At 44.8% G+C, this 27212-nt stretch overlaps 1 protein-coding gene across 1 annotated transcript in view; it reads left to right on the top strand.

Moving 5' to 3' along the window:
* csmd2 (CUB and Sushi multiple domains 2) overlaps positions 1 to 27212 on the top strand; it is a gene marked incomplete at its 3' end in the record, with an annotated part of 248131 nt that overhangs the window by 4376 nt on the left and 216543 nt on the right. The window contains exons 2-7 of the mRNA XM_079522057.1: positions 3565 to 3686; positions 9235 to 9338; positions 11187 to 11299; positions 21115 to 21297; positions 25099 to 25289; positions 26314 to 26449. Of these exons, the coding sequence (XP_079378183.1) occupies positions 3570 to 3686; positions 9235 to 9338; positions 11187 to 11299; positions 21115 to 21297; positions 25099 to 25289; positions 26314 to 26449 (844 nt within the window). The 5' untranslated portion in view covers positions 3565 to 3569. The remainder of the gene's footprint in view (positions 1 to 3564; positions 3687 to 9234; positions 9339 to 11186; positions 11300 to 21114; positions 21298 to 25098; positions 25290 to 26313; positions 26450 to 27212) is intronic.

Raw genomic sequence — 27212 nt, 5'->3', positions numbered from 1 at the left:
CATTAGTTCACATTAAGGCTTAATCTGGGAAGCACAACTTCATCCTCTGAAGGCAACACTGGACAGTTTCACTATAGTAGCCTCGGAGACCGCCAGCATTTTAGTTCCCAAATGGTTTGCCAAGGCACACTGGTGTACCATGAGACAATCCAGTTTACTGACCATGATACTGAGTTACTGACCATGATTCTGACCTTGATGGGCTACTGAGTTACTGACCATATGATACTGACATGATACTGAGTTACTGACTATGATAATGACCAGTGGTGTTTTTTTACTGGTACCACAGCGTTTTAATGACGCCATGTGCGCAAGCGTACGTCCCTGCGCGTGCACGTAAAAAAATGACTGGTACCACGGCGTGGTACTGCATTCTACGAGCATGACACCACTGATTCTGACCATGATGGGCTACTGAGTTACCTACCATATGATACTGACATGATACTGAGTTACTGACTATATGATACTGACATGATACTGAGTTACTGACTATGATACTGGCAGTGACAAGATACTGACCACATCTGTTTGCAACAGAGAGAGCCCTGGTGACTGAAAGTTATAAAGGCTATTTAGCTGGATGTCAAGCAATGTCATTAGCGTAGCATATTAGCATATGTGGAATATATGTGTGAGTGTGTGTGTGTGTGTGTGTGTGTGTGTATATATATATATATATATATATATATATATATATATATATATAGTTGCAGACCAAAGAAAACTTCCCTTAGAACTTCCCTTAGAAAATAAAATCCGTCAGGTGCTTTGCATGACAAAGCCTACACGGCGAAACGTGTCGTGCAATAAAACGGCAATGAAGCAAATCTAATCTTGTCCGAGCGTCTCTGGAGTATGCGGTCCCAGCACCTCCCCCACTTGGATGTGCACGAAAAGCTATCTGTTTATATATATAGTTGTTGTTGTTTGGCCTCAGTAAATACATACTGAGTGGGATATAATGGTTATATAATGTCTGTTTTGCACGTCTATGAATACAGGCGTGCCTTGAGATTTCGACTTGCTTGTTAGTGTGCCTTGGATGCAAACAGTTTGCCCTGCAGTACACTCCTTTCTAACTTCCACTCCGGTCACAGACACACTCACACAGTCTCGCTGAGTCCTCATTGCCTTTGACTGCAGTGTGTGTGTGTGTGATCAGGCTTTTGGAGTGTCTAGTACAATAGGTCAGGTGAGGGCAAGGAGCGTCATCGCCGCTGATCTCTGTTATTAAGAAGATGAGAAATGATACTTCAGTGGACTTTACCGTCCACAACTCCGCTCTATTATCTTCATTAAGGTCACCCTCACCCTGTATGCGGCCACTCAAATTAATTACTTCCTTCTTCAACCCCAAAAACATCTCTAAACTTCTGGCAAGTTTAGAGAAGGCCAGTAGGAGTGTAAACATATGGTCAAATTAAGCACACACCTTTCTTATACTGTTGTCCCAGCATGAAAGCACATACACAAAACAAAGCAGACAGACAATCCAACCGCAAAATGGGGAGAAATATAAAATAACAGAAAATTGTTCGTTAGCAAATTAGGATAAATCTGCACTCAATGCAGGCTCATTGCTGGCCACTCACAAGCAAAGTGTATGTACTGAGGGGAGACCATTCTTTTCAATTCTTTTTTATTTATTATACCACATTGATAAGGTTGATAATGTCATACATTAATCATCACTTTCTTATATTGCTCATGGCTGCTTTCATAAGATTATCAGGAATATTACGCTTTCTGCCAACCGTACAGTATAATATGGAGTTTAGTTCCGATAACTCCAGATTTTTAGCTAGTGATAAAAGTGGTTTCGAGGAATATATCTTATAATTGCTGACTTTAATGCATTGCCTGCAGATCCAGTATGTATGACTCTCTGTAATGCCAGCAGCCTTCCTTCCAATCTCCAAACCCCACATCTGTAGCAGTATATTCAAAGCCGAGGTGAGGCGAGGATGAATATGAGCTAAAGTTTTTGCAGGTTAATAATAGTGTGATTGGGAGGTAGAACAGCCGAGGGCCTTTGGTGATGATTGGCACTCAAATACCTCTACTAGAAAAACCTATCATTAACATCAGTGGCTGGTTCCGTGCCCCTTCCAAGACCTCCATGTCACCCCTAAACATTTACACGCACGCACGCACGCACGCACACACACGCGCACACAAACACACGCACACACATTCTGTTTAAAGGACTTCATTAGAAATGGACTGCCTTAATTCAGAGAGGTGTTTAAATGTTCAGCCACATGGAGACCCCAGGGCCACGAGACGACCTCAATAACAGAAGTCACACTGTCCTTTAAAAGTTTGCTCGAGAACTACTCAAGTACTCTTTTCATGAACAACTTTAGTTCAAGAACTCTGCCTTGAACAGTTCAAGGTATGCTTGACCAAGCAAAGCTACGGCAGTGATCCATTATCTTACATGCAGAGTTCATTCTACTGTGCTAGTTTAAACTTGACATTTTGCATTTTGTTTATTTATTGTATTATTTGTTTCCCCTTCATGATTTATGGCTATTGTTTGAAACCGTCATTAGTTTCTCATTCATGGGTGTGTAAACGATTCTGCTGCATCGTCAAGTCAAGTGTTGACTTGACTTGAGTCGCACTTCAGTGGATTATGTCTTGCGACTGCTGTTTTACGACTTGACGATGGTTCATGAATGAACAATTTCCTTTGTTGGGTCATCTTAGAATTGTCTCATATAAGAATTGTAGTCCAAAAATGAACAAACCGTCTCAATATTGTCGGCGAGGTGTCTCTGTATCCTTTACGACAGTTAGTCACTCATATTGGATACAGTCTGTTTCTAGCGAAAATGCAGATGTGGACACTTATGTAAATGTATTACTGTATTTAAGTACAGAATACTTAAGTATTGTACGTAAGTACATAATCTGTACTTAAGTACTGAGTACTAAGTAAATGTCCACCTCTGCGAAAATTTAACTAATTTGTCAGCAGTAACATTAGCGTTTTCTCGCAGTCAGTTGATTCTACATTTCCAGATGAGTGAAACAGGATGGTTTGTTTATTTTTCAAACAGTCGATCTAAGGTCTCCCTATGGGGATTATAATACACATAAAAAGGTACACAAACCCTGGGAACTCTGCCGATATTGATGTCATACTTACATACATACTCTATTCCTTCTTACTTTACAAGTGGTTTTTCAGTTATACTTGACTTAGCTATTTCATATGAACTTACAGTAGGTCCAACTCAGGGCTAGAGGGACTTCTGTGCATGATTGTCCCCTAATGGGTTTTACACTTGACCTTGTCTAAGCTTATTATTGCGTTCGGCAGCTGTGTACTTCCCCTCTCCGTACCATAATTGCATTGCTTATCATAAGTGCATTTCTGTTCTGGGCCCGCAGATGCTATCTTCAGGGCCATGCAGACTCCACGTCCTCAGCGATTTATACCTTTTGCTCAGTTCACAAACACAAAATAGGACAGGCTATAATATTTTTGGTCGCTTGTCACAGTGCTCTTTTCATTCTCCACATTTGTCTCTCTGTCATGTCACCTCACAGCGCCGATGTGTGGAGGTCAGCTGAGGGGACCCAGCGGGATCATTACTTCTCCTAATTATCCGGTCCAGTACGACAACAACGCTAACTGCACCTGGGTCATCGCAGCCACAGACGGCTCCAAGGTAAAATGTCATTGCTATAGCTGATTACAGTGACAGAGCAGCACCAGTAGGATTCTGAACTCTAACCCAAGGTAAAATGTCATTGCTATAGCTGATTACAGTGACAGAGTGGAACCAGTAGGATTCTGAACTCTAACCCACGAGACCTAGATTAATTCTGGTTTTCATTAATCAGGGACTAAACAGGAAATGCAATTACAGTAACTACTTTGAAGGGAGGGAAGAATTGGCCTGCCTCTCCAGCCATAGAGTTAATGGTAACAAATAGTCTGGCCACCACCAACTGGACTGTACCTGGACCAGTTGGAATATCATTATCATGACTATGATGTATAGCAGCATATACTGTAACTTGAAGTTCAAAGCACATGTCTGAGGCTATTTAAAGCTGCAATGCTGAACTTCTGCTCGTGCGTGCATGTGCGTATAATATATCCCTTGACCATGTCACTAACTCAACTGCGGTGGTTGGAGGTGGTCACCCTGCTTTCCTTATTGATACATTTAAACCAGGGGTTCCCAAACTTTTTTGGACCAGGTACCCCTTTTGGGGTAGACATTTTTCCAGGTACCCCCTCATCTGAAGCGGCCGCAGAAACCTTTCAAGTGTCCTGAGTCTTTTTGTTTTTTCTGCAGCATGCGTCCTGCTGTTACTGTTTGGGGTCACGACAGGTTGACTGATGTTGTAGTTTTAGTAATCATGTCAGCTATTGGCCCAAAGCAAACATGGGAGAAACACAATGAACAACACAAAACAAATCTTTCTGGGAATTTTATTTCGGGTACCCCCCTGGCTATGCGTCGCTGATTTAAACCCACTGTGTTTAAGTACAGTAGTAGAGTGGCTCAGTCTCATATCTCCCCTGAGTCATGGGGAATTCCCTTTGGCTTAGTGGTTAAGATGTTGGCTTTCCACGCATGAGACTGGGGGTTCGAATCCCGGACATTCTATTTAGGCAGGAAGTTAGAAACACTAAGTCGAAACAATTGGTATTGTCCCAAGCTCAAAATGTAATATTAATGTCCCCTGTCCAATCAGGCGTTCCATCTTAGAATAAAGCAATAAGCCACAAGAAGTGTGAGGTTACCTTTTATTTTCTAATGGCTGAGAGGAGTGGTGAGACAGTGGAGTGTCTCCGTGGCTTATTGCTTTTCTAAAACAGTTACACACATAGCAATATTAACATCATAAAACTGCCTAATTCACAAAAGTAGTTACACTTTGCGCGGATCAGAGAGAGCCACTTCCTTGTTTACTCAGCCAGTCCAGCCAGAGAGAAAAACAACTTGTGTGTTAGGTCAGTCTCATGGTACCTAACACATTCGATAGAAATTCATAATTTATTTAATCCAGATTTACCTGTCTGTGAGACTCTGTGAACATCACGTCAAAAACGGTAGCATAGCGATTTAGAGAACAGCTAAGACGCTCAGTGACGAGGGAATTGGAGGCGCTTGCTGTCTTTACAAGGCTGCCCGGAGCCATTCATTCACAGTCCCATGACTGTGAATAACTGGGCAGTGCTTAGAAGCCCGCATGGCCAGTGTTTATAATGAAATTAAGCGCTCCCCTTCCCTAGCTACAGAGATGCGGGATCACTGTAACGCTGCTGGGATTGATATAAACTGATTTAAGGTGTAGAATTATCGTGAGATTTAGTACGTGGTCTAATCAGAAACCAGCCAATCAGAATCAAGTCTCGGGACTAACCGTTTTAGAATACAAAACTATGTGTGCCGTGCGGGAGACTTATGGATTTAACACACTTTTTGAAGGAATGTCATGAAGACTCTGCAGGGGACATTAAGGGGGGGGGGGGGGGGGTGGATTGGGCAACAACAAGTGCAAGAGTGGTGTCAACGGACAGACAAAGAGCATCGTTAGAACCACCTGTGGTGAGGGGAGGGGGCATGCAGGGACAGAGGTGGACGGAAGAAGAATGGAGAGAGTTTATAAAGTGTGCTCAGAGGCTGTCATGAGTGACACAGCAGCGGCGCTGTTCAGAGTTCAGACCCTGCATGACTTTGGTGAGTCGTGCTCAAGGGCACACGGCCCGCCCGCTTGCCAAAGATCCCTCAGTTGAACTCAGACAAAATGTTTTTTCTTCTCCACAAATCCGTTCCTTTATCGCACCAGGCCGAACGAGGAAGAGACCGTGTGAGGTGAGCCGAGAAGGGTGGGCGCGGCCGCGCGCGTGCGCACACACACACACACACACACACACACACACACACACACACACACACACACACACACACACACACACACACACACACACACACACCGTCCCCCATGCACTCACATCACAACCCCCTTGGGTGCGCCTGGTGGGCAGCTGGCGGAAACGAGACAATGGCACTTTGGGCTGTCTCGGGCCTGCCGTCCGTCCGGCTCTGATGAAGACAGAGCGCGCCTGTTCGTTCTCTTTAGAGACGTAGCAGCGTTCTATTCCTGCCCGTCCGCACGGACGGCCCTATCAGCCAGAGGAGACGTTAGGTCAGGGAAGAGGAAAGCGAATGAGGCACAACCTCCGGTGGGAACTGTGCGTGCGTGCGTGCATGCGCGTGCACGTGCGTGCGTGTGTGTGATACGGAACATGACACAGCTGTTTTATATCTAAATACAACCTTAAGACAGCACAAGCAATGCCGGCCCCCTGTCCTCCCTCGTGTCCTATGAGTGCACGACCAAGTGCACGTGTTTTAAAATGTACACCTTTTTGTTGACCCTTTGCCATCGGGCGATGCTGATGTCTCCGTTCCTTATGTACCTGTAAGCATGCTATGATATACCCACATCAGAGATAGGCTCATCTATAGGAATGCTGTTCTTATACTTTTTGACCTTATTCTTTTTTTAAATCTCCTTCTGTGTTCCCTTGTTTGTCCTCCTTGTCCCTCACCTGTTGGCTGGCAGATGGTGGATGAGTTTCGCAGGAGGAGACTCCCATTTATCTGGTGATCTGACCTGTGCCTTCCCTCCATCCTCTCTCTCTCTCTTTCTCTCTCTCTCTCTCTCTCTCTCTCTATCTCTCTCTCTCTCTCTCTCTCTCTCTCTCTCTCTCTCTCCCTCTCTCCCCGCCCCACCGTGGCAATTTTCATTAGGCAGTGGATTTACCATAGGACAGAATGCAATTTGCATTTATATAAGCTTTTTCATTAGGGTCCCATGCACTCGAAGCTCTGTGAAAAAAAACATTAAGGATTTCTGGCAGAAGGCAGTTGCAGCCAATTTGAAACAGAAGATCAAACAAGTTTTGCGGCTTCTTTTTTTATTTTGTTACAGTATTTCCTATCATTTGTTCTCATCTCATCTCTGTTTTCCTTCCTTCCCTCGGTAATTGACATTTCTTGAACCATCATATTGGAGACGAACCTGAATTCATTGCCCATATCTACTTGTCTCGCCACCTGTTTCCCTTAAAGTATTATTTTACTTTGTTCTCTGTTCCCCCCTGCCTGTCTCTGTGTCCGCAGCTAATCTCTCAAGCTGCTGGACCCATGAGCGCCAAATCTCTTGTGCACACTGCCAGAAGGCCGTAGCCGCTATATTTTGTCCACATTTGTCATTTTTGAAATATCGTCACCTTCTTAAACTAATGGCCCTGGAACAACATATTTTCTGATGGGGGTCCGCGGCCAAATACAGATAATTCTGGCGGTCCTTGACATGAAATAGTTTGAGCACCACTGACATAGATATGTCAGTGGGGCTCTCTCTCTGATCAGGATGAAATCTGGCCCAAATTTGCCCAAATTATGATGTGTCATAGATGCTATACTGTAGAGTCTATAGACCAGTGGTTCCCAAACTCTTTCATGTCAAGGACCCCCAAATTGACAGTAATTAGCCCGCGGACCCCCATTTGAAAAGACATGCCAGGGACCCCCATAAGAGAAGATTTTTCCAAACTATCATTTAGCTGCAGGGGACCACTTGGAACTCCCTCAAGGACCCCTGGGGGTCCCCGGACCCCACTTTGGGAACAGTTGGTCTTGACCAGTTTTAGCTTGTGATCCAAAACAGAAAGTCGATGTCTCCCCGGGACCCAAACTAGTGAAAATAGCAGATCTACAAGCTCAAAATGTGACGCTTCATGCTGCGTTGTGAGCTTGTAGACCGGCTCACTACTACTACTTAAACATTTGTTTGTTCTCCAATTTATGGAATTTCCTCGATTTTTCTTTGATTTCGTCATAAAATGAATGAGAAAATCATTTAATTCAGTAAAATGTTGCTTTTTTGGGAATGTTTTTAGAAAATCTTTTGAAACAATAATAATTCAAAACTAAATGTAGGAAACCAAAAATATAGGGACCCATAAAAATGTGTCCACGACCCACAAATGCAGGGTCCCTGGGACTGCTATATATACAGTATATTATGCTATACTGTACATGCTGTACGCATGAAGTCCAACATCCACATGGGAGCCACGTTATTTCAAGATGGATATTCCATTTGTGGACGTGTGCCCCCTGTGTCGCATTGGGACAGACGCTGTGTGTGTGTGTGTGCGTGTGTGCGCGTGCATGTGTGAGCGTGTGACTACTGTATGTGTGCGTGTGTGTGAGAGAGGGAGGGCTTGTATCTACAAGCAGTTTTTCCGACGCCGAATCACACACCGAAGTATCTGGTGGGGACCGCGGCGTGGCAGGCAATCAGATGCATGTTGATGAGACGTTGATGAGACAAAGAGAGAGAGTTCATGGTAAATGGATCGGAGAAAGACGTCGGTGGCCGCAGTGAACCGGTTATGACGCCGGGATGTTGAACATATGGTCCTGGACTGAAGCGGTTTGGGCTCCCAGGGAAAATAAACAAGATCAAGATCACTGAGGCTTATAATGAAAAGTGTAGAATCAAAACAAAACAAAAAAAGTCCCAGGCTGAGTCTCCTGATGGATTGAAGATGGTGTTTTGCATCCTACATCAGCGTTCTCTTTAATTTCCTATATAGACAGAATAATATACTGGGGGTTGAGGAGGTATAATGACCGCTCGTGGACTGGATGGTTCCCGGTTTTATCCCTGGCTCCTACTGGCTTAGAGCGTTGAGCTGTCCTTGAGCAAGACACTGAACCCCTACTACCCGATTTGTTTTATTATATATCGTTGCTGTCGGGAAGAAACCACCTAACTCCATTTTTTAGGTTTGTTTTATTTATTTTCATAAATCAGATAAAAATATCGAACCAATGGAAAGAATTAAAAAGCGCTTCGGACAAAACCTCTTAACTCCATTGGACCCTCAAATTGTCTGCTAAAACAGTGAATTCCACCACCTCTCCTCCTCTAATGCAAGTAATTGACAATATATAAAGTCACGAGAGAGAGAGAGAGAGAGAGAGAGAGAGAGAGAGAGAGAGGCAGAGAGAGAGAGAGAGAGAGAGAGAGAGAGAGGCAGAGAGAGAGAGAGAGAGAGAGGCAGAGAGAGAGGCAGATGGGGAAGAGGTTGGGTCACAGCTCAGCACCTGGTGTCAGAACGGGCTCAGACATGTATCGCTCACGGTTGTCATGGTGATGTCTCCTCCCCCCAATCTCTAGGTGATCAAGCTGACGTTTGAGGACTTTGACCTGGAGCGTGGCTACGACACCCTGACGGTGGGAGACGGAGACGTGGTCGGAGACCAGAAGACGGTGTTCCACGTGTGAGTGCCTGCATGCGCCCAGCCGCCCGCCTCCTCCCCCCTTACCCTTCACCCCTTACCCCTCATCATCCACCTGTCCCGCATTGGGCTCCTCTGCAGGGCCCCCACGTCACGCTGGCCTGTCCCTCCATCCATCCATCAATCCATCGTCCATGCCTGCTTTCTCTTAACTAAGAGATATATATATATATATATATATATATCTCAGTGTAATGTGTGCATTTATATATATATATATGTGTGGAAAAAGAGACCCCTTGGCTATAAGCTTATATGATCTGAAAGCCTTTGCTTGTACTTTTTGTGGTAAAAGCGCTCAAATTGTTTTTCTTTCCTGCCTTGACCTCCTGTCTCCAGCCTGGGCAGAGACCTTATATTTTTTCTTTTTAAAAAAAAATATTTTCTGGGCTTTTTCTGCTTTTATTGATAGGTTGAAAGTAGACTGACAGGGAATGGGGATAGAGATAGGGGGAAGACACGCGGCAAAGGCTGTCGGGATCGGGAGTCGAACACGCGGCACACCCTCAGGCTGGCTCAACAGACGGTTGAGCTTACCGTCCGGGCCCTGGGCAGAGACTTTTGTGCTGGTTCTGTACAACGGCCGGGTAGTGCACTTCCTGTGGGGGTGTGGAACGCGTGTGTTGAATTTGAAGTCGGTGCGGTGAATGGTTCTCGAGTTACGTGGATTTCAACAGTACACACATAGACGTGGTGCATTTGGCTAAATCAGACTTCAGCCTTCTTCTCCTTCTTCCCTCTTGCACCCCCCCCCCTCTCTTTCCCATCTCTCGCCCAGTGTTTCTCCTTCATTTCATCACCTCTCAAGATGGGAGCACATGAAAAATAGATTGTACGGCTTGCTGTCAATCACCCTGCCTCTCGCCAATGCTAAAACCAAGATCATGGCCATGTATGCGTTGGGGGTGGGGTGGGGTGTTGTGCGCCGCATATCGATGGCCCCCTAATGGAGTTTGCACCGGCAGATGCTCCATAACATTTCACAGGATGTTGTTATTAATTGTGCCCAAAATTTACCACGTCAATAAAGTCTTTATAGATCCATTTTTATGGAACGCTGCCTGCCTCGCCCTGCTGGGAATGGGAAAGAGATTGGAGATAAAGAAGGTTGTTTGTAGAGGATGCTTTTTTTGTTGTTGCAAAACTCAACACACGCACACACACACACACACACACACACACACACACACACACACACACACGCACACACACAGGCACGTACTGTATAGGGCACATGCAGACAGACACGCTATCTCTGTACACACAGAATTTCATCACACAGTAGAAAAAAATGACTTAATCCATCCAATTATCCACATGGGTTTCCTTTAAATCTGCCACTGTGACATATGAGCTTAAAATAGACTCGCAACTTCAACTGCCATTGAAGTTTGACAGACAACAGCAACACCTTAATTCTGGATTACAGAGATGGGATTAAAGTATTATATATTTCAGTTACTTACTTAATTAAGAGTGGGTACTCGGGGTCCCCGGTGCATGCGCGAGGCACCTGTGGTCTGCGGAAGAGCCAAAATGCTTAGATGAGATCAGATAGTTTACGTATTATCTCAGGTATACAAGAAGTGGTAGGAGCATGATTTGCTTTTTCTTATCATGCAGAGTAAAGAAGGTCTATGGCAGTCACAGTGAGTCTCTTCTGTAGGAAATTGCCACATACAGCTTGCTCTTGAGGAAACCAACATACACTTGCATAACACATGTATTAAACTAGCTATCCATTATTTTCTTATTCAGAATTCTATGCACACACGCACGTGAACAATGAACACACTGTGTCAATAACCTGTCCTCTGTCTCTTGTGCCAGCCTCTCTGGGACCAGCACTCCAGACTTGGTAGTCAGCACCAGTTATCAGATGTGGCTGAACTTCAAGACAGACGACACAAGCGGCTCCCTCGGCTTCAAGGTGTCTTATGAAGGTAAGGAAACATTTCAAACATCACTGTGGCTCGCAAGTCAGCTGGGAGATGGAGTCTGTCCTGGGAGTCACCTGGGAGATGGAGTCTGTCCCTGTAACAATGCGCTAGGCTAGACCCCTGGGAGATGGAGTCTGTCCCCGTTATAATGCGCTATATACCCCTGGGAGATGGAGTCTGTCCCTGTTACAATGCGCTAGACCCCCTGGGAGATGGATTGCTGAGATGGAGCGCCACACCTACCATCAGCTCCCAGTATACTTAACTGCACAACTTGCTGCACCCAATCCGTGCTACTCATACGCTGAGTTGGCGGTGCCCGGGATCGAACCCATGAACTTGTTGTCCAAAGGCGAGAGCTACCGACACAAAACCTGTTTACCTCATTTACCGCCAACAGCACCATCTGGTGGATGGCTCAGGGCGCCATCCAGTCATTTAATAGGCAAGCATCTTATTCTGAAAGCCGTTCCACTCGGAAACTGATAATCAGGAAGTGAATTTTCACTATGTAACAGCCAGGTGCCGCGATTGTTATTTCATTCACCCAAAACATGCATTTTGTAAACGAGGATCACATGTGCAAATCAAGCTTGTTTCGACCCAAAAAGAAGAATCCGAGATAATGATTCTAAAAACTGCGTCCCCATAGACAGCATAAGCCAGCGGAATTTTCATTTGTTTTTTGTTTTTCTCACCGCACTAGAACTGTAATGTTATGAGCGAGTACAGGACACAGTTGTGAACCGCAATCAATTGATATTAAAATAGGCGTCCAAAGGCGATCTCGGCGCAGAGGGCGTTTGGACAGGAGGCGGCAAAAAGCGATCTATAGGTGCCGAATGAGTTAAGTGAGTGACAAATAAACCCCTTTGAATCTCTACAGTAATATCCCCGGTGATAATGTATATCTATTTGTGTGAGGATGTGTCAATCTAAATGGGCAACAAGTACTGAGAAATAAGGGGTGCGTTAAGGAGCCTGGAGAGACTTTTCAGAATGCGGCGGAAAATGGCGTTAGTGAGTCACTGCACAGATTCATAGAAATCAACATGACAAAGAAACACTGCTGTATTCTCATCTAACAAAGCCAAACAGTCTGGAAAGGTAATTGTTTCTTTTGTTCCTAAACTCTTGCACACAACTATACTTACAACTTGGAGCTGATATGATTGGCTCTGACAGCGCATGTTTTATTTATTTTGTCTACTGTAAGGTTCTCGCCTGCCTGGCCGCCCTCCATCATCCCCATTGTAGTTTTCAGATGAAAGGACGAGGGCCAGAGAGGATGCGTCAATCTCCTTGAGGCCTTTTATTCCAACGCTAACAGTTCAGAGACACTTAACGCCGCCTTTCTCAGTCAATATTCCCACATTGAGAGAGAGAGAGAGAGAGAGAGAGAGAGAGAGAGAGACAGAGAGAGACAGAGAGAGAGACAGAGAGACAGAGAGACAGAGAGAGAGACAGAGACAGAGACAGAGACAGAGACAGAGAGAGAGAGAGACAGAGAGAGAGAGAGACAGAGAGAGGGAGAGACAGAGAGAGGGACAGACATACGTGTGTGTGTGTGTGTGTGTGTGTGTGTGTGTGTGTGTGTGTGTGTGTGTGTGTGTGTGTGTGTGTGTGTGTGTGTGTGTGTGTGTGTGTGTGTGTGTGTGTGTGTGTGTGTGTGTGTGTGTGTGTGTGTGTGACACACTGTGGGGACTCTGCAGCCTGTAGATGTGTGAAATCTCTGAGAACCACGGTCTCTGGCACACTGATGCTTGTTTTTCCATCCGTAAAGACGAAATAAAATAATAATGTAAAGTGGAGCAGCACACCCAACCGAAGTGTAATTAAAACAATGAGTTGCACTTAATGAAGGGGAAGAAACGCTTTGAACCAACTACACCTCCCCGACTGGAGCTCAACAAAATCTAATTAGCATTCTCAATTACTTGTATTTTAAGGCGCATCATCAAGTGTAGATGCAGACGCAGTTGTATAACTGACACTGTGTGTGTGCGTGTGCGTGTGTGTGTGTGTGTGTGTGTGCGAGTGCACGTGTGCGTGCGCGCGTGTATGCAGCATACATGCATGTGCTCGTTAAATTCCCTCTTCGATAGGCCTAACCGACTTTTCTTCAAATTAAGTTCATCTCGGCATCGTAAACATGGTTAAACTTAAGCAAACAGATGTGTAGCCTATACACACACACACACACACACACACACACACACACACACACACACGTTCTATACTGTACATATTTCACGCTAAGCCTTCTGCAACACTTAGTGGCAGCTTATTATGGGATTCCCAAGCACTTGTGGACAGTAATGTGTGCTTGAATCCCATAATGCGATGCATGGATGAGCTGCGAATGCCAAGCAGACGGACGGGGGCAACAAATATGTCAGTGCTTCTCTTCCCTTATTCATGAGAATATATCCCAGCTTCATCCTCTTCACCCTCCTTCTCTCTCCAGCGCCGCCCCGTCACGTGGCGGTGGAAAAGGTACTCCAATGTTTTACTTAAGTATAAAAGTATCAACACTGCAATATAGAAATACTCCGTTACAAGTAAAAGTCCGGAATTCAAGTACAAAAGCACATCCAAATGTACTTAAATTACAAAAAGTAAAAGTGTAGCCTGCTCATTGTGCAGAATGTCCCATTTCCAAAATATATATATAATGTACAAAAAATATTTTCAAAAAGTCAAAATGTATACAGAAGAAATAATATGACAAAATCTTTTTTTGTATTCAGACAGCCAGCAATGGGTAGAACGCTCCCAAAACAATTGTGGTCTCTGTGACACATCTAGGGGCCGCAATCTGCATTCAAAGATTTTCCTAGAAGCTTTGTCATTGGTCGATTTGCCTGTCTACTAGCCTGATTGGTTAGTCATTGTGACCGGTTTTTTTTCGACCAATGACAAAGCCAATGACAAAGCTAGGAACATCTTTGAATGCAGATTGCGGCCCCTAGATGTGTCACAGAGACTACATGTTTTTTTGGGAGCGTTCTACCCATTGCTGGCTGTCTGAATACAAAAAAATAAAGAAATAATTAAAATTAAGACATATTATTGCTTATAGCAGCTTTAAGTGCTTAATGTATGTTTTTGTAATATTAATGTAACTATTAACTGCAGCTTTCAAATAATTGTAGTGGAGTAAAAGTACAATATTTGCCTTTGAAATGTAATTGGGTATAGAAGTAAAAGTACAGACATTTTGAAATACTCACCTCAAAATGGTACTTAAGTACAGTACTTAGGTAAATACTTAGTTACTTTCCACCAATGCTTTCTCCAATTAACATACATAAGCCCCGGCACGAGAGCGCCCGCAAAACAAGCACCCGCACATTGACATTTGTACACATTGAAAGAAATGTACGCATGCACGCCCGTACAGGGCACATGCACGCCCGTACAGGGCACATGCACGCCCGTACAGGGCACATGCACGCCTGTACAGGGCACATGCACGCCCGTACAGGGCACATGCACGCCCGTACAGGGCACATGCACGCCCGTACAGGGCACATGCACGCCCGTACAGGGCACATGCACGCCCGTACAGGGCACATGCACGCCCGTACAGGGCACATGCACGCCTGTACAGGGCACATGCACGCCCGTACAGGGCACATGCACGCCCGTACAGGGCACATGCACGCCTGTACAGGGCACATGCACGCCCGTACAGGGCACATGCACGCCCGTACAGGGCACATGCACGCCTGTACAGGGCACATGCACGCCTGTACAGGGCACATGCACGCCCGTACAGGGCACATGCACGCCCGTACAGGGCACATGCACGCCCGTACAGGGCACATGCACGCCCGTACAGGGCACATGCACGCCTGTACAGGGCACATGCACGCCCGTACAGGGCACATGCACGCCCGTACAGGGCACATGCATGCCCGTACAGGGCACATGCACGCCCGTACAGGGCACACGCACGCTGGAATGCTCCCGTATAGCCGAGCGTATGCACGGAAACGCACACATGTTATAATGATGAGTGCATGTGTGGCGGGGATCACGTTGACACAAATTACCTTTCGCTTCAGATGCACACACACACACGCACGCACGCACGCACGCACGCACGCACGCACGCACACACACACACACACACACACACACACACAAACATCAAAGGATTCTTATTCCTTATTTATTCCCTCATTCTCCCTGGTGCTCTAATTGTAGCCACCCATAGGGAGGACGAGGCCTACTTGAGAGAAACACTTTTTTCTGTCTTCGTCATTGACTCTGCTATACTGTATGTTACTGTGACACCCAGGGCATTGACTCTGCTACTGTATGTTGCTGTGACACCCAGGGCATTGACTCTGCTACTGTATGTTGCTGTGACACCCAGGGCATTGACTCTGCTATACTGTATGTTGCTGTGACACCCAGGGCATTGACTCTGCTATACTGTATGTTGCTGTGACACCCAGGGCATTGACTCTGCTATACTGTATGTTACTGTGACACCCAGGGCATTGACTCTGCTATACTGTATGTTGCTGTGACACCCAGGGCATTGACTCTGCTATACTGTATGTTGCTGTGACACCCAGGGCATTGACTCTGCTATACTGTATGTTGCTGTGACACCCAGGACATTGACTCTGCTATACTGTATGTTGCTGTGACACCCAGGGCATTGGGTGCATGTGTGCGCATGGTGGGTGTGATTCTACAACGTGCACACATGTGTGTTTGTTTTTCTTGTATTGCCCGTGCGCAGTGTTTCTGAAAAGACAAAAACAAAATCGGCATGGATGAGTACCACAGACGAAAAACATTCTAAGTCCAAATTTCAGACTGACCCCTCCACGAAAAGGCCTCGTTGTCCTGAACCCTTATCTATAATTTATACATTATGGATCAATAGTGTGGACTTAGACTGTTATTCGTCTGTGGCATTCCCCTTCCAATCATCAGTCTCTCTCTCTCACAGTTGGTTGGTGCCTTGCATGGTTTCATAGCCACAATCTATGTATAAAGCGCCTTGGATAAAGGGGCTATATAAATGCACCATTTACACACACACACCCACGCACGCACGCATGCACGCGCGCACACACACACACACACACACACACACACACACACACACACACACACACACACACACACACACACACACACACACACACACACACACACACACACACACACACACACACGTACTTGCACTTGCACTCCCAAGTTCTCTTCAAAGCGCTGCCTTTCAGAGTCGCCTGTAAAGGTGACTTCTTCTAAGATCGATGAGCCGTCCGGTCAATGTGAGCGTTTTTCAAAGCAGCGAGACAGCCAAGCGTTTAGACGGTGCAGGCTAGCTCTAAATGTGTGCTCTAAATGATGAGCGTCATTACGGGTTGAGTATGGATTTATGCCCAGCATCACCCCCGCTGAGATTTAAAATGGTATTAAGGCTCTGCCATCGTTTCCTGGGTGAATGAGCTCGCCTCCTCCTCCCCGCTCGCTCGTGCGCCTTTTCTGGATGCCTCGACAGTCAGGACGCCATATTTACATCTGAAATGTGTAACCTCCCAAAAAGAGCGAGAGGTGCATAAATCCAGGCATAATTGTGTGTGTGTGTGTGTGTGTGTGTGTGTGTGTGTGTGTGTGTGTGTGTGTGTGTGTGTGTGTGTGTGTGTGTGTGTGTGTGTGTGTGTGTGTGTGTGTGTGTGTGTGTGTGTGTGTGTGTGTGTGTGTGTGTGTGTGTGTGAGAGAGAGAGAGAGAGAGTGTGAGTGCGTGTGCATGCGTGCGTGCGTGCGGGAGAGAGAGAGAGAGAGAGAAAGTGCTCAGGTCAGCTCCCTGTGCAAGTGTGAATGTTTGTCACACAGTGATGGGGTGGCTGCATTGTGTGAGAGAGAGAGAGGGTGGGGGGGTGATAAATAGTGAGTTATTAACCACGTATTATGTTGTACGGCGAAGAGCAAAACTAGTTCTGCAACTTTTGTCCACAATAAGGATGCCAGGGTTAAAAGTGGTTAAATAATAGCACAGTGTGCGATATGGAAAATAAAAAAAACAGTAAGAACATCACACTGATGTATCATTACAATAAAAGCATTTGGCCCGCCTGCTTCTGCATGGCCTGAGATGAACCCACACCCTCACAACCATTCATCATCACTTCCCTTATTCCAGCTATAGGATCTACTTTTAAACACTCTGGCACGAGTCATCTGCACGCACGCACGCACGCACGCACGCACGCACGCACGCACGCACGCACACCCCAGTTTAACTCATGTAACTGCATTTGTATGTCCACACTCATAATTCATGTTTAGGTCTGGTTTTTCATCAAAAGGGATAATAATAACAAGAATCTGCTTGCTGCTCCAACAATTTTAGTAAAAAGAGAGAGAGGGAGAGAGAGAGAGCACTTGTCCCCATACACTGGGGCGACTCGGGATTTGTTTTTAATTATTATTATTTCAAAGCATTTTCAATAAAAAATATTCCTAGAAAAAAAAGCTCATTTTGTTTTTGAATTAAAATCAAAATTGAATGATTTTTCAGCACTTTCATGAAGAAATCAAAGAAACATCTAAGAAATTCCATAAATTAGGAAGTAATTAAGAAGTCGTGAACATAGCTTGTAGTTCTGCTATTTTCACTAGTTTGGGGCTTGAGCTAAAAAGTTTGGGAATCCAGTCAACGAAGTATTGGTTTGAAAAGGAAAGAGAAAGAAAATGTCTATGACATCATTGCACGTGCCTTTGATCATGTGTTGCTGTTTCCACATACAGTTGGAGGCCATCGATATTGTCCTTTTCTTTTTGCTGAGGTTTGCGTGATCTGCGCAAAAGGACAGTTAACCCATTTTGGGCGGGAACCCCTTTTGGTGTTTTAAACATTATGTTATAATTTAGCTATTGAAAAATAGCAGATCTACAAGCTCATAGGGCTTGTAGGTCTGCTATTTTTGAAAAATCGTGAAAATGTAGAAGGATTTTTTCAGGATTTAGAAGGATTTTTAAAAGTTTTGAGGTCAGGCCTAAATGGGTCAAATGATAAGGGACAATATCGGTGGCACCCAACTGTACTAAATACTTGATAAGACAGCAGGGTTTACAGTAGCCTACCTTAGCACAGCAGTACACACAGTCACATACTGTACACACTGCCCGCATGACTGCACGCACGCAGGCACGCACGCACGCACGCACGCACGCACGCACGCACGCACGCACGCACGCACGCACACACGCACGCAGTATTATATATATATCTATATTTTGTGGCGTCAGCAGGTCGCGTCAGCAGAAAGGCAGGCCTGTCCACTCCAGTGGCTTTACATCACAGAGACAGCTTGGGTTTAAGCTACTGTCAGTGCGGACCAACAGTACAGCTGGAGACGTCCAGTATACTCTATGGTTCTGACCTTGATCGTGGCAACATAGAAAGTAGAAACCATGCTGAAAAACATTCAGGATCACTTATCACCAATCATCCAGTAGGACACAAACACCTGTTTACCAAACACTGGGCCGGGACCCATATGTGGGTCGCGGACACATTCTTTTTCTTTGAATGAATTAAAAACAAATGAAATGCTTTTATTCCCAGTAATTTCATGAAGAAATAAAAGAAACATCAAGACTAAGACAAATGGCCAAGTACTATTGGCTGTGGCTATAGTATTTTGGCCTTCCTAAAAGGACAAGGCATTGAGTCTATTTAGTTGCTGCACTTGAAGGTGAATGTTGCTGTTTTATGTTTTCAGCGTGAAGTTCTTTGGATCTAAAAAAATCACACCCGTGTGAACTGAGTGGTGTAAGGTTTTATATAGCATGATCAGCTGTGGTCTGACGTAATGTCTGACGTAATGAAATAAGGTAAGGTTTTATGTAGCCTGATCAGCTCTGATCTGACGTAATGAAATCACACCCGGATGTGATTTCACAACTGGCTTTTTCTGTGCAGAGAAAATGACCATGGTTGCTACGGTCATCCAGTTCACCCGGGTGTGATTTAATTACGTCAGAAATTATTTTGAACATAGCAACCATGCTCATTTTTTTCTGCACACAAAAGCCAGTTGTAGGAGTGGTTTACACCACTCAAAAATATGAATAGCAAAGTGGACAGGGTGCTTATTGTTGCTAGGTTAGATCATCCTGTCAACTGTTTTATTATTACAATTACAAATAGCCTAGACCAAATGAATGTCTAACAGTTAGCATAACAGTAAACATGAATTCCCGAAACCGAATCCTTGCGATTGCTCTAGCAGTCGATCTCAATGAAGATCCTGTCTCCTTTTTGTAAACACTCAAACCAAGCAATTGTGTGGAGCCTAGAGGCATTGGGCTCCAGACAAAAATACATGTATATATATTTTTAATACATATTTCTACTTTGGGAGCAGACTATACTGTTGTGTGCGATAATCTGAATGTTAACCCATTTTGACCTGAGATCAGATTGTAAAAATGTCTTCTACATCCTGACAGTTTTCTGAAAAAGCTATGTTTCTATGTCAGTCGTTCTTCGATTTTTCAAAAATAGCAGACCTACAAGCTCGTAGCGCGCCACTCGGTGGCGCGCTATGAGCTTGTAGATCTGCTATTTTTCAATAGCTAATAGGTTAAATGCATGGCTCAGAGTTGAGCCAACTCCCGCCTCTACCTCAATTTTCATTGATCGGTCGAAAAATGACATTGATGAGTGGAACCCCTAAAGCGTTGTTTGTTTACCATAGAAATGCACTGACAGCTAAAAAACACTTTCTGTGGACACAGCCACTTCACTGTGCATTGTTTGCACAAAGTCCATGCCAGGTTATTTCAAACTCATTAATTTGCCCATCTATAATACAGTGGTCGAGACACTGGACTCGCGGTGGCCTACATACTCCTGCTGTAGTCTAGACGAGTGATTCCCAACCTGTGTGCCGCGGCACTTTAGTGTGCCGTTTGATATGTCCAGGTGTGCCGTCTGATTTGACAAAAAGTAGCCTCGGAAACCCAGACGTTTTTATTTCCAGGGACAGAAAGTATCACTAACCCTCATGAGGAACACAGCACTCTAGACGAGTGCTGTGTTCCTCATGAACACCATCTAGAATTCTTACCTAAATATGTCATTGAAAAGTTCATTTTAATAACAGAGTATAATAAAGATACAATATTGCTGAGGAGATTGGTTCATTCTGTCTCCCAGTAGACAAAACAAGATCAAGTGCACAATTGTCTAGAGCCAGACGGATATATCGGCCATTTCTTTTTTACTTTTTGGATGATCCGGTAACGTTAAATTATGCAGCGGATGTGTAACTATTTTTAACCACTTTAAACATGCCTGCCACACTCTGTCCAGAGTGTGTCACGCCTGGGTCGCCTCCCTCATGTTTCCCCCATGTTCCCCTAGCTGTGATGTTTTCCCATGTCCAACTGGTGAGTCCATGATTGACAGGTGCGAACTGTTGGCCTAATGACTGCTCTCTCTTCTTGTTCATTGTACGCTGTATGTTTCTAGGTCCTGTTTATTCGCCCTGTTAGTTGTAGCAGGCCTACCTTGTTTTGTATTGTTTTAAGTAAAGTCATCGTCAAACTGTCCTCCTGAGTTTCCTGTATGTACTTTGAGATGAGTTCTGTATATGGGTCCAACACACACACAATGTCTTCCCTTTTTTTCACAGCTTTTAGCTTGCAGATCTTCTATTTTTTGGAAAAAAACTTGGAAACAGAGATTATTTGCAACAGGGTCTGGCTCTAATATTGACCTTGCATGTCCCCGTTTTCACGTTCTGCATTTCCATGATGGTCTTTTCATTCATGTATAGAAATCGACCAGGGCAGCTGTGGAGACCCTGGGTTCCCAGCCTATGGCAAGCGAGAGGGGATAGGCTTCCGCCACGGGGACAGGCTGTACTTTGAGTGTCTGCCTGCGTTTGAGCTGGTGGGCAAGAAGAACATCACCTGTCAGAAGAACAACCAGTGGTCGGCCAAGAAGCCCAGCTGTGTCTGTAAGTGAAACACACTCACTCTTTACGAGTTCAGTCAGTTCTGAATATAGTTATATAGTCTTGTGCGTGCTCATTGCTCTTTGAATGTTTGCGTGTTTCCCCTGTGTACGAGTACAGTGCTTTACCTCTGTCTGTCTGTCTGTCTGTCTGTCTGTCTGTCTGTCTGTCTGTCTGTCTGTCTGTCTGTGTGTGTGTGTGTGTGTGTGTGTGTGTGTGTGTGTGTGTGTGTGTGTGTGTGTGTGTGTGTGTGTGTGTGTGTGTGTGTGTGTGTGTGTGTGTGTGTGTGTGTGTGTGTGTGTGTGTGTGTGTGTGTGTGTGTGTGTGTGTGTGTGTGTGTGGTGGGGGGGGTTGCTCGGTGTGCAACGTGCACATCAATATGCTCCTTCCTGCATGCGCACAGGGAGAGCTGCATAATAAATGCTCAGATTATCCCCACACTTTGCCTAGCAGAGGGCTGTGGATTTTGGAACAATAGGAGGGTTTATTGGCTAATTAACGCCATGGAAGACAAATAGAGAGGCAACGAGAAGAAGAACAAAAGTGTGAAGAGAAAGAGAGCGGAGGCATAATGCCCACATTTATTTTATTATTAAGATAACAATTACAAATATTGAAAGTAAAACAAAATGCTACAGTGTCCAGATAACCATCACAGAGCTGAATGACCCTGGAGATGTGATGATGATCTGTATATAGTTAACCTATTAAAGGGCCATTTCACCGCTGGAAGAAACTGCAGTCACTCAATGTTAATAGTACAATTTGCACTTTATTGCCAGAAAAATAATGAAGTCTGTGCAATGTGTCCATGTGTTTGACTATGGTTTGTAATGAAGTCTGTTCAATGTGTCCATGTGTTTGACTAGGGTTTGTAATGAAGTCTGTTCAATGTGTCCATGTGTTTGACTAGGGTTTGACTGGATTGTTGAATTCCTACAATGACCATAATGCTTTGGTGCACGTGGTTGGGAGACACCCCATGTGGGCTGTCTTACTGAGACGTAGAATGTAGTCCAGGAAGGAAGTGAGACCACATTTTCATGACAACTTTTGGTCATGAACATGGCGTCCTTACTAAAATATCACACATACAAACCCCAGGAAAGTGTTTCTTGTGCCCTAAACATCGTTCAAATAAGATGTGGTTGGAAAAGGGCCCTTTCACAAACGGTCTGCGTCCCTGCAGGCATACCTACTCACCAAGTAGAGTTCCACAATGAAAAGCTATGGAGATGAATGATGTGTATGACTGGTAATTGCCTGAGTGTATACATTTATTTACAAATGCATTTACCTTTTCGTTGTTGTCGGGTGGAAAACTTGTAGGCTATGTCTAAAGAACTAGGGATTGCTTTTCAAGACATCTGAATCAGCGTTCCGATGGATTCAATTTACCTATTATTTACTCACTAGGTCTTATTGTCTCCACCAGGCCGAAGGCATGGGGAGAGAGTATGTTTTGCACTCCGTCCGTGTGTGTGTGTGTGTGTCCGTCCTTCCGTCCGTCTGTGTACAGCTAATCTCCGGCACCGTTAACCCGGTCGATGCCAAACTTTGCACACACACTCCCTGGATGCCAACGATGAACCTCTGCCCCACATTTTCCAGAACAGCCTGTTATAGCGCCACCATGAGGCAGCTTTTCACATTTTTTACCTAAAACTGCACCGATCTGCGTGAAACGTTGCATGCACACTCCCTAGAGGCCAAGGACAAACCTTTGACCTGCATTTTCCGCATCTGCCTTTTATAGCGCCACCAGGAGGCCGACTTTTGTAAAACACATATTTTGATATTACTCCTCCAGATTCTGTCCAAAAATCTCACAAATCGTTACACAGTATCTCTATGGTCATGTGCTCAAGTCGGATCTGTCCGATATTTCATATTCCATCCTAATTGGCTATAATTGGCTTTCACAGTTGCAAGATTGTCGCAAGATTGCCCCGTTTTGAACAAAAGCCCCAAATCATGAACGCAGCGTGCAATTTACGTGAAATCTTTCACACATTTTCTTACTAGGCTGAGGAATATATCCCACCCTTTTCACATTGGCCTGTTATAGCAAAACAAAACACATTTTTGGAACAAAATGCCTCAAATCATCCAATTGCCATCAAAGGCGTATGAAGAAATGGCACCCTTTTCACATTGACCTATTATAGTGCCACCAGGAGGCCACAACCTGACCTGCCCTGGTGGAGACCTGTGCCCCGAGGGGCACTTTTTCTAGTTATGTAATACTTTTCATTGGTTAAATATGTACTATAAACCCCAGACAGAGCAGACTCAACCTAGCAGATCCAAACTGTGTATGTGAGGGACAGAAGTATTGTTTGTGTGGGACAAGGGACAGGGGGTTATAGCAACATATTATTAATGCCTTGATGTCATATTTAACCATATGGGCCTAATATTGCGTATCATTATCTTATTAAACCCCTCTGGAGTCTCACATTTTTTTTTTTTTTTTAAAGCTCATTTTGGTCATGGTGGTATGGCCTACTTGGTACTGTAGCCTATATAGGGATATTTCTCATGTTATTTTAACACATTTTGTGCCCAAAACGTCTGTGGACGTCCTGGGTATTACCGCACGTGCATAGCCCAAGACGTCTGTGGACGTCTTTGAAAAACCCCAAAAAAAGAATATATATATATATATATATATATTTTTTTTTTTATTAAAAAAAATCAGAAAAATCAAAACACTTTTTTTTTTAACACGTGCTGCCAAAGTTTGTGTTTTCGCCATTGAGAATGCATTTGGCGTTTAAATTAAATAACTCAGAAACTATAAAACATTTCAAAGTAAAAAGTTCCAGCATGTGTCTCCACAGTCAGCTGAATTATAAAAAATGTGAATGGATTTTCTAGGTGAAAGTGATTTTGGGCAGTTTTGCGTGGGCTTTCAATTAACAGGCTTATAAACAAAAGAGACAATGAGAGAGCTTCACAACAAAAATCCAACCGTTAGGGGACGGACTAACTTTTAGGGCATCTGAACATTGAAGCCTGCCAGTCACAATGTGGGACAGGGTCTCAATTTGTGGGACGCCTGAACAGTCTTGGAAATGAGGGGACTGTCCCATGCAAAGAGGGACATCTGGTCATCCTACGCTAGCATCCATATTTTGGACGGGTCCGAATAACACAAGCTTGTAGATCGGCTATTCGGCTATGCAACAACGTATAAAATATGCCATTGATTTATGAAGAATCTAGAAAGATAAGATTCCTGCCAGACAGCGACGTGTTGTTGTTTGTGTTAAATACATGTTTAACACACATGTATGTTTCAGGATCCTATAGTATAGTATGAGAAACCATTGTCATCAGACATGAGGGGGGTCACATCACAGCGAAAAAACTCAATCTTCTGTTGGTTTTACTTAGCTGTACCCCGTGACTGTCCTATATTGGATTTCATGTTCCATCATTTCCCACAACAGTGTATGAGCTAGCATTGCAACGCGACACATTTTCATGTTCTGATTTGTTGTTACTGGTGTTTAAAGGGACCTTTGGTGGAATAGGACGCTCTCTGGCAGATGGTCCGTGAAGTGGATTTCTCCAGATTCAATAGAAATGTACTGTATCGAAATCACATCGCGACGTAGTCAGCGAAAGTAAATTGCTGAGTAAATTGTTCTTCTTCTGTGCCTTCTGAACGAGGCTGACATATTCCCGGCCGGTCTGATTGTATTTTCTCATGATACGTCTCTCGCTCTCTCTTTCTCTCTCTCTCTCTCTCTCTCGCTCTCTCCTTCTCCTCCCTCCCTCCCTCCCTCCCTCCCACAGTCTCCTGTTTCTTCAACTTCACCACTCCATCAGGAGTGCTCCTCTCTCCCAACTACCCCCAGGAGTACGGCAACAACATGCACTGCGTGTGGCTGATCATCGCCAAGCCCGAGAGCCGCATCAACCTGGCCTTCAATGACCTGAGCATGGAGAAACAGTTTGACTTCCTCTCCATCAAGGATGGAGGAAAGGTAGCGTTGCCCCCTGCTATACTCTGCACAACCCTGAGTTCATTTAAAGTCTGAAACGGTCAGAGTTACATGATCACAGATCACTCAAGATTTTACCGTGCAGGCAGTTCCTCTGAGTCGCGTTGAACGACGTGTGCTTGGCCTATACCTGCCTGTCTGTCTGATTGACAGCTGTCTGTCTGTCTGGCTGTCAATATGAATTTCCCCTTGTGTAACTGTGTTACTTGCCAATCAACTGGTTTCTCGGTCTTTCTGGCTGTCAGTCTATATCTAATTACTCACAGTAGCTAATGTGTAATGTGCATGTCATCCTGTTTGTTCTTCATTCTGTTGTAGTGTTGATTTTGACAGCGCATTTTGATCTCACAAATGAGATTGTGAGCTTGTAGATCGGCTATTTTCAGAGCGCAAGCAAACACAAAATGACTTCTCTTTTAGTTGTCTTGTCTACTAGTCCCTCCCTAACATTTTAGTCTAGTTTTTATTTGTTGACGAAATTGTCAATATATCTAGTCACAGTTTTAGTCCTCATAGCTTAGTTTTCATTTAGTTTCCATTTAGCCTCGGGTACCAGGCTTTCATTTTCGTCGGGCGCAAAAAATGAAAGCCTGGAGGAGCGCATTGGACGCTCTGGTCTAGAAGTGGGAGTCAACCCTTCTGGGTGGGCGTCGCTCCAAATGATGTGTCGTAGCACTGCACTAGGGGGGGAGAGGAGGGGCCGGGGGTGACTGACAGATCGGTGAGATCCAATCAGGGCGTGCGCAAATCTCTGCCGCGACCCGCCCCTCTAGACCAGAAACACATTAGCTCAGGCTAGTTTCCATTTAGCTTTCGTCAGTGAAAAAAAGGTAGTCGACGAACATTTTTCGTCATAGTTTTAGTCGGCGAAATCAACACTAATTCTGTTGTTTCTCTCTCTCTCTCTCTCTCTCTCTCTCTCTCTCTCTCTCTCTCTCTCTCTCTCTCTCTCTCTCTCTCTCTCTCTCTCTCTCTCTCTCTCTCTCTCTCTCTCTCTCTCTCTCAGGCTGAGTCTCCGATCCTGGGCACGTTCTCGGGCGATGTTCTTCCTCCCTCTATAACGACCAGTGGCCACGTTGCCCGGCTGGAGTTCCTGACGGACCACACCTATACAGACCGAGGCTTCAACATCACCTTCACAAGTGGGTGTCCAACGCCACCGGGTTCCCTACGCACGACTTTATTGTGACAGCCCACCCTGACTCTGTGCCTTTTCTGTTCTCCCTGGATTGTTTTTCTTTCATTCTGCGCGTGTGTGTGTGTGTGTGTGTGTGTGTGTGTGTGTGTGTGTGTGTGTGTGTGTGTGTGTGTGTGTGTGTGTGTGTGTGTGTGTGTGTGTGTGTGTGTGTGTGTGTGTGTGTGAGAGTGTGTGTGTGTGTGTGCGTGTGCGTGCGTGTGCGTGTGCGCACTGCAGTACATGTGTAGAAGTTTACGAACATGTGTATTTATATAACTTGGCCTCATGTAGAATCCACCATATCCGTTTGTCTGTTCCCCCTCCAGACACACACATAGAAATGACAAAACCCCACAGCTTCCTTTGTCTAAACGCAGACTTGATGTCTAAATAAGAGCACAGACTAAAGACGCAGCATATTCAACCTAGCAGAGACATTGTTGCACTGCTCATTATTTTCTATTTCGGGGGGTCGCTGCTGACTTCTGAGGAAAAAGCCACTTGTGTTTCAGTTTTGTTTTGTTTTTCGTTGGGGTTTTTTGGCGTTGGGGAAACGCTGCAGGTCGTGTTCTGGTAAACCCATTTCATGGGTATCCTACAGGTCGTGTTCTGGTAAACCCATTTCATGGGTATCCTACGAGGGTTCAGCCAGGATTATACCGATTTCGGTATACATTGTTATAATTTAGCTATTGAAAAATAGCAGATCTACAAGCTCATAGCGCGCC

The sequence above is a fragment of the Electrona antarctica genome, assembly GCF_951216825.1.
Source record: "Electrona antarctica genome assembly, chromosome: 15".
NCBI lineage: Eukaryota > Metazoa > Chordata > Actinopteri > Myctophiformes > Myctophidae > Electrona > Electrona antarctica.
Note: the sequence above shows the minus strand (reverse complement) of the source record. Positions and strands in the feature narration are given on the sequence as shown.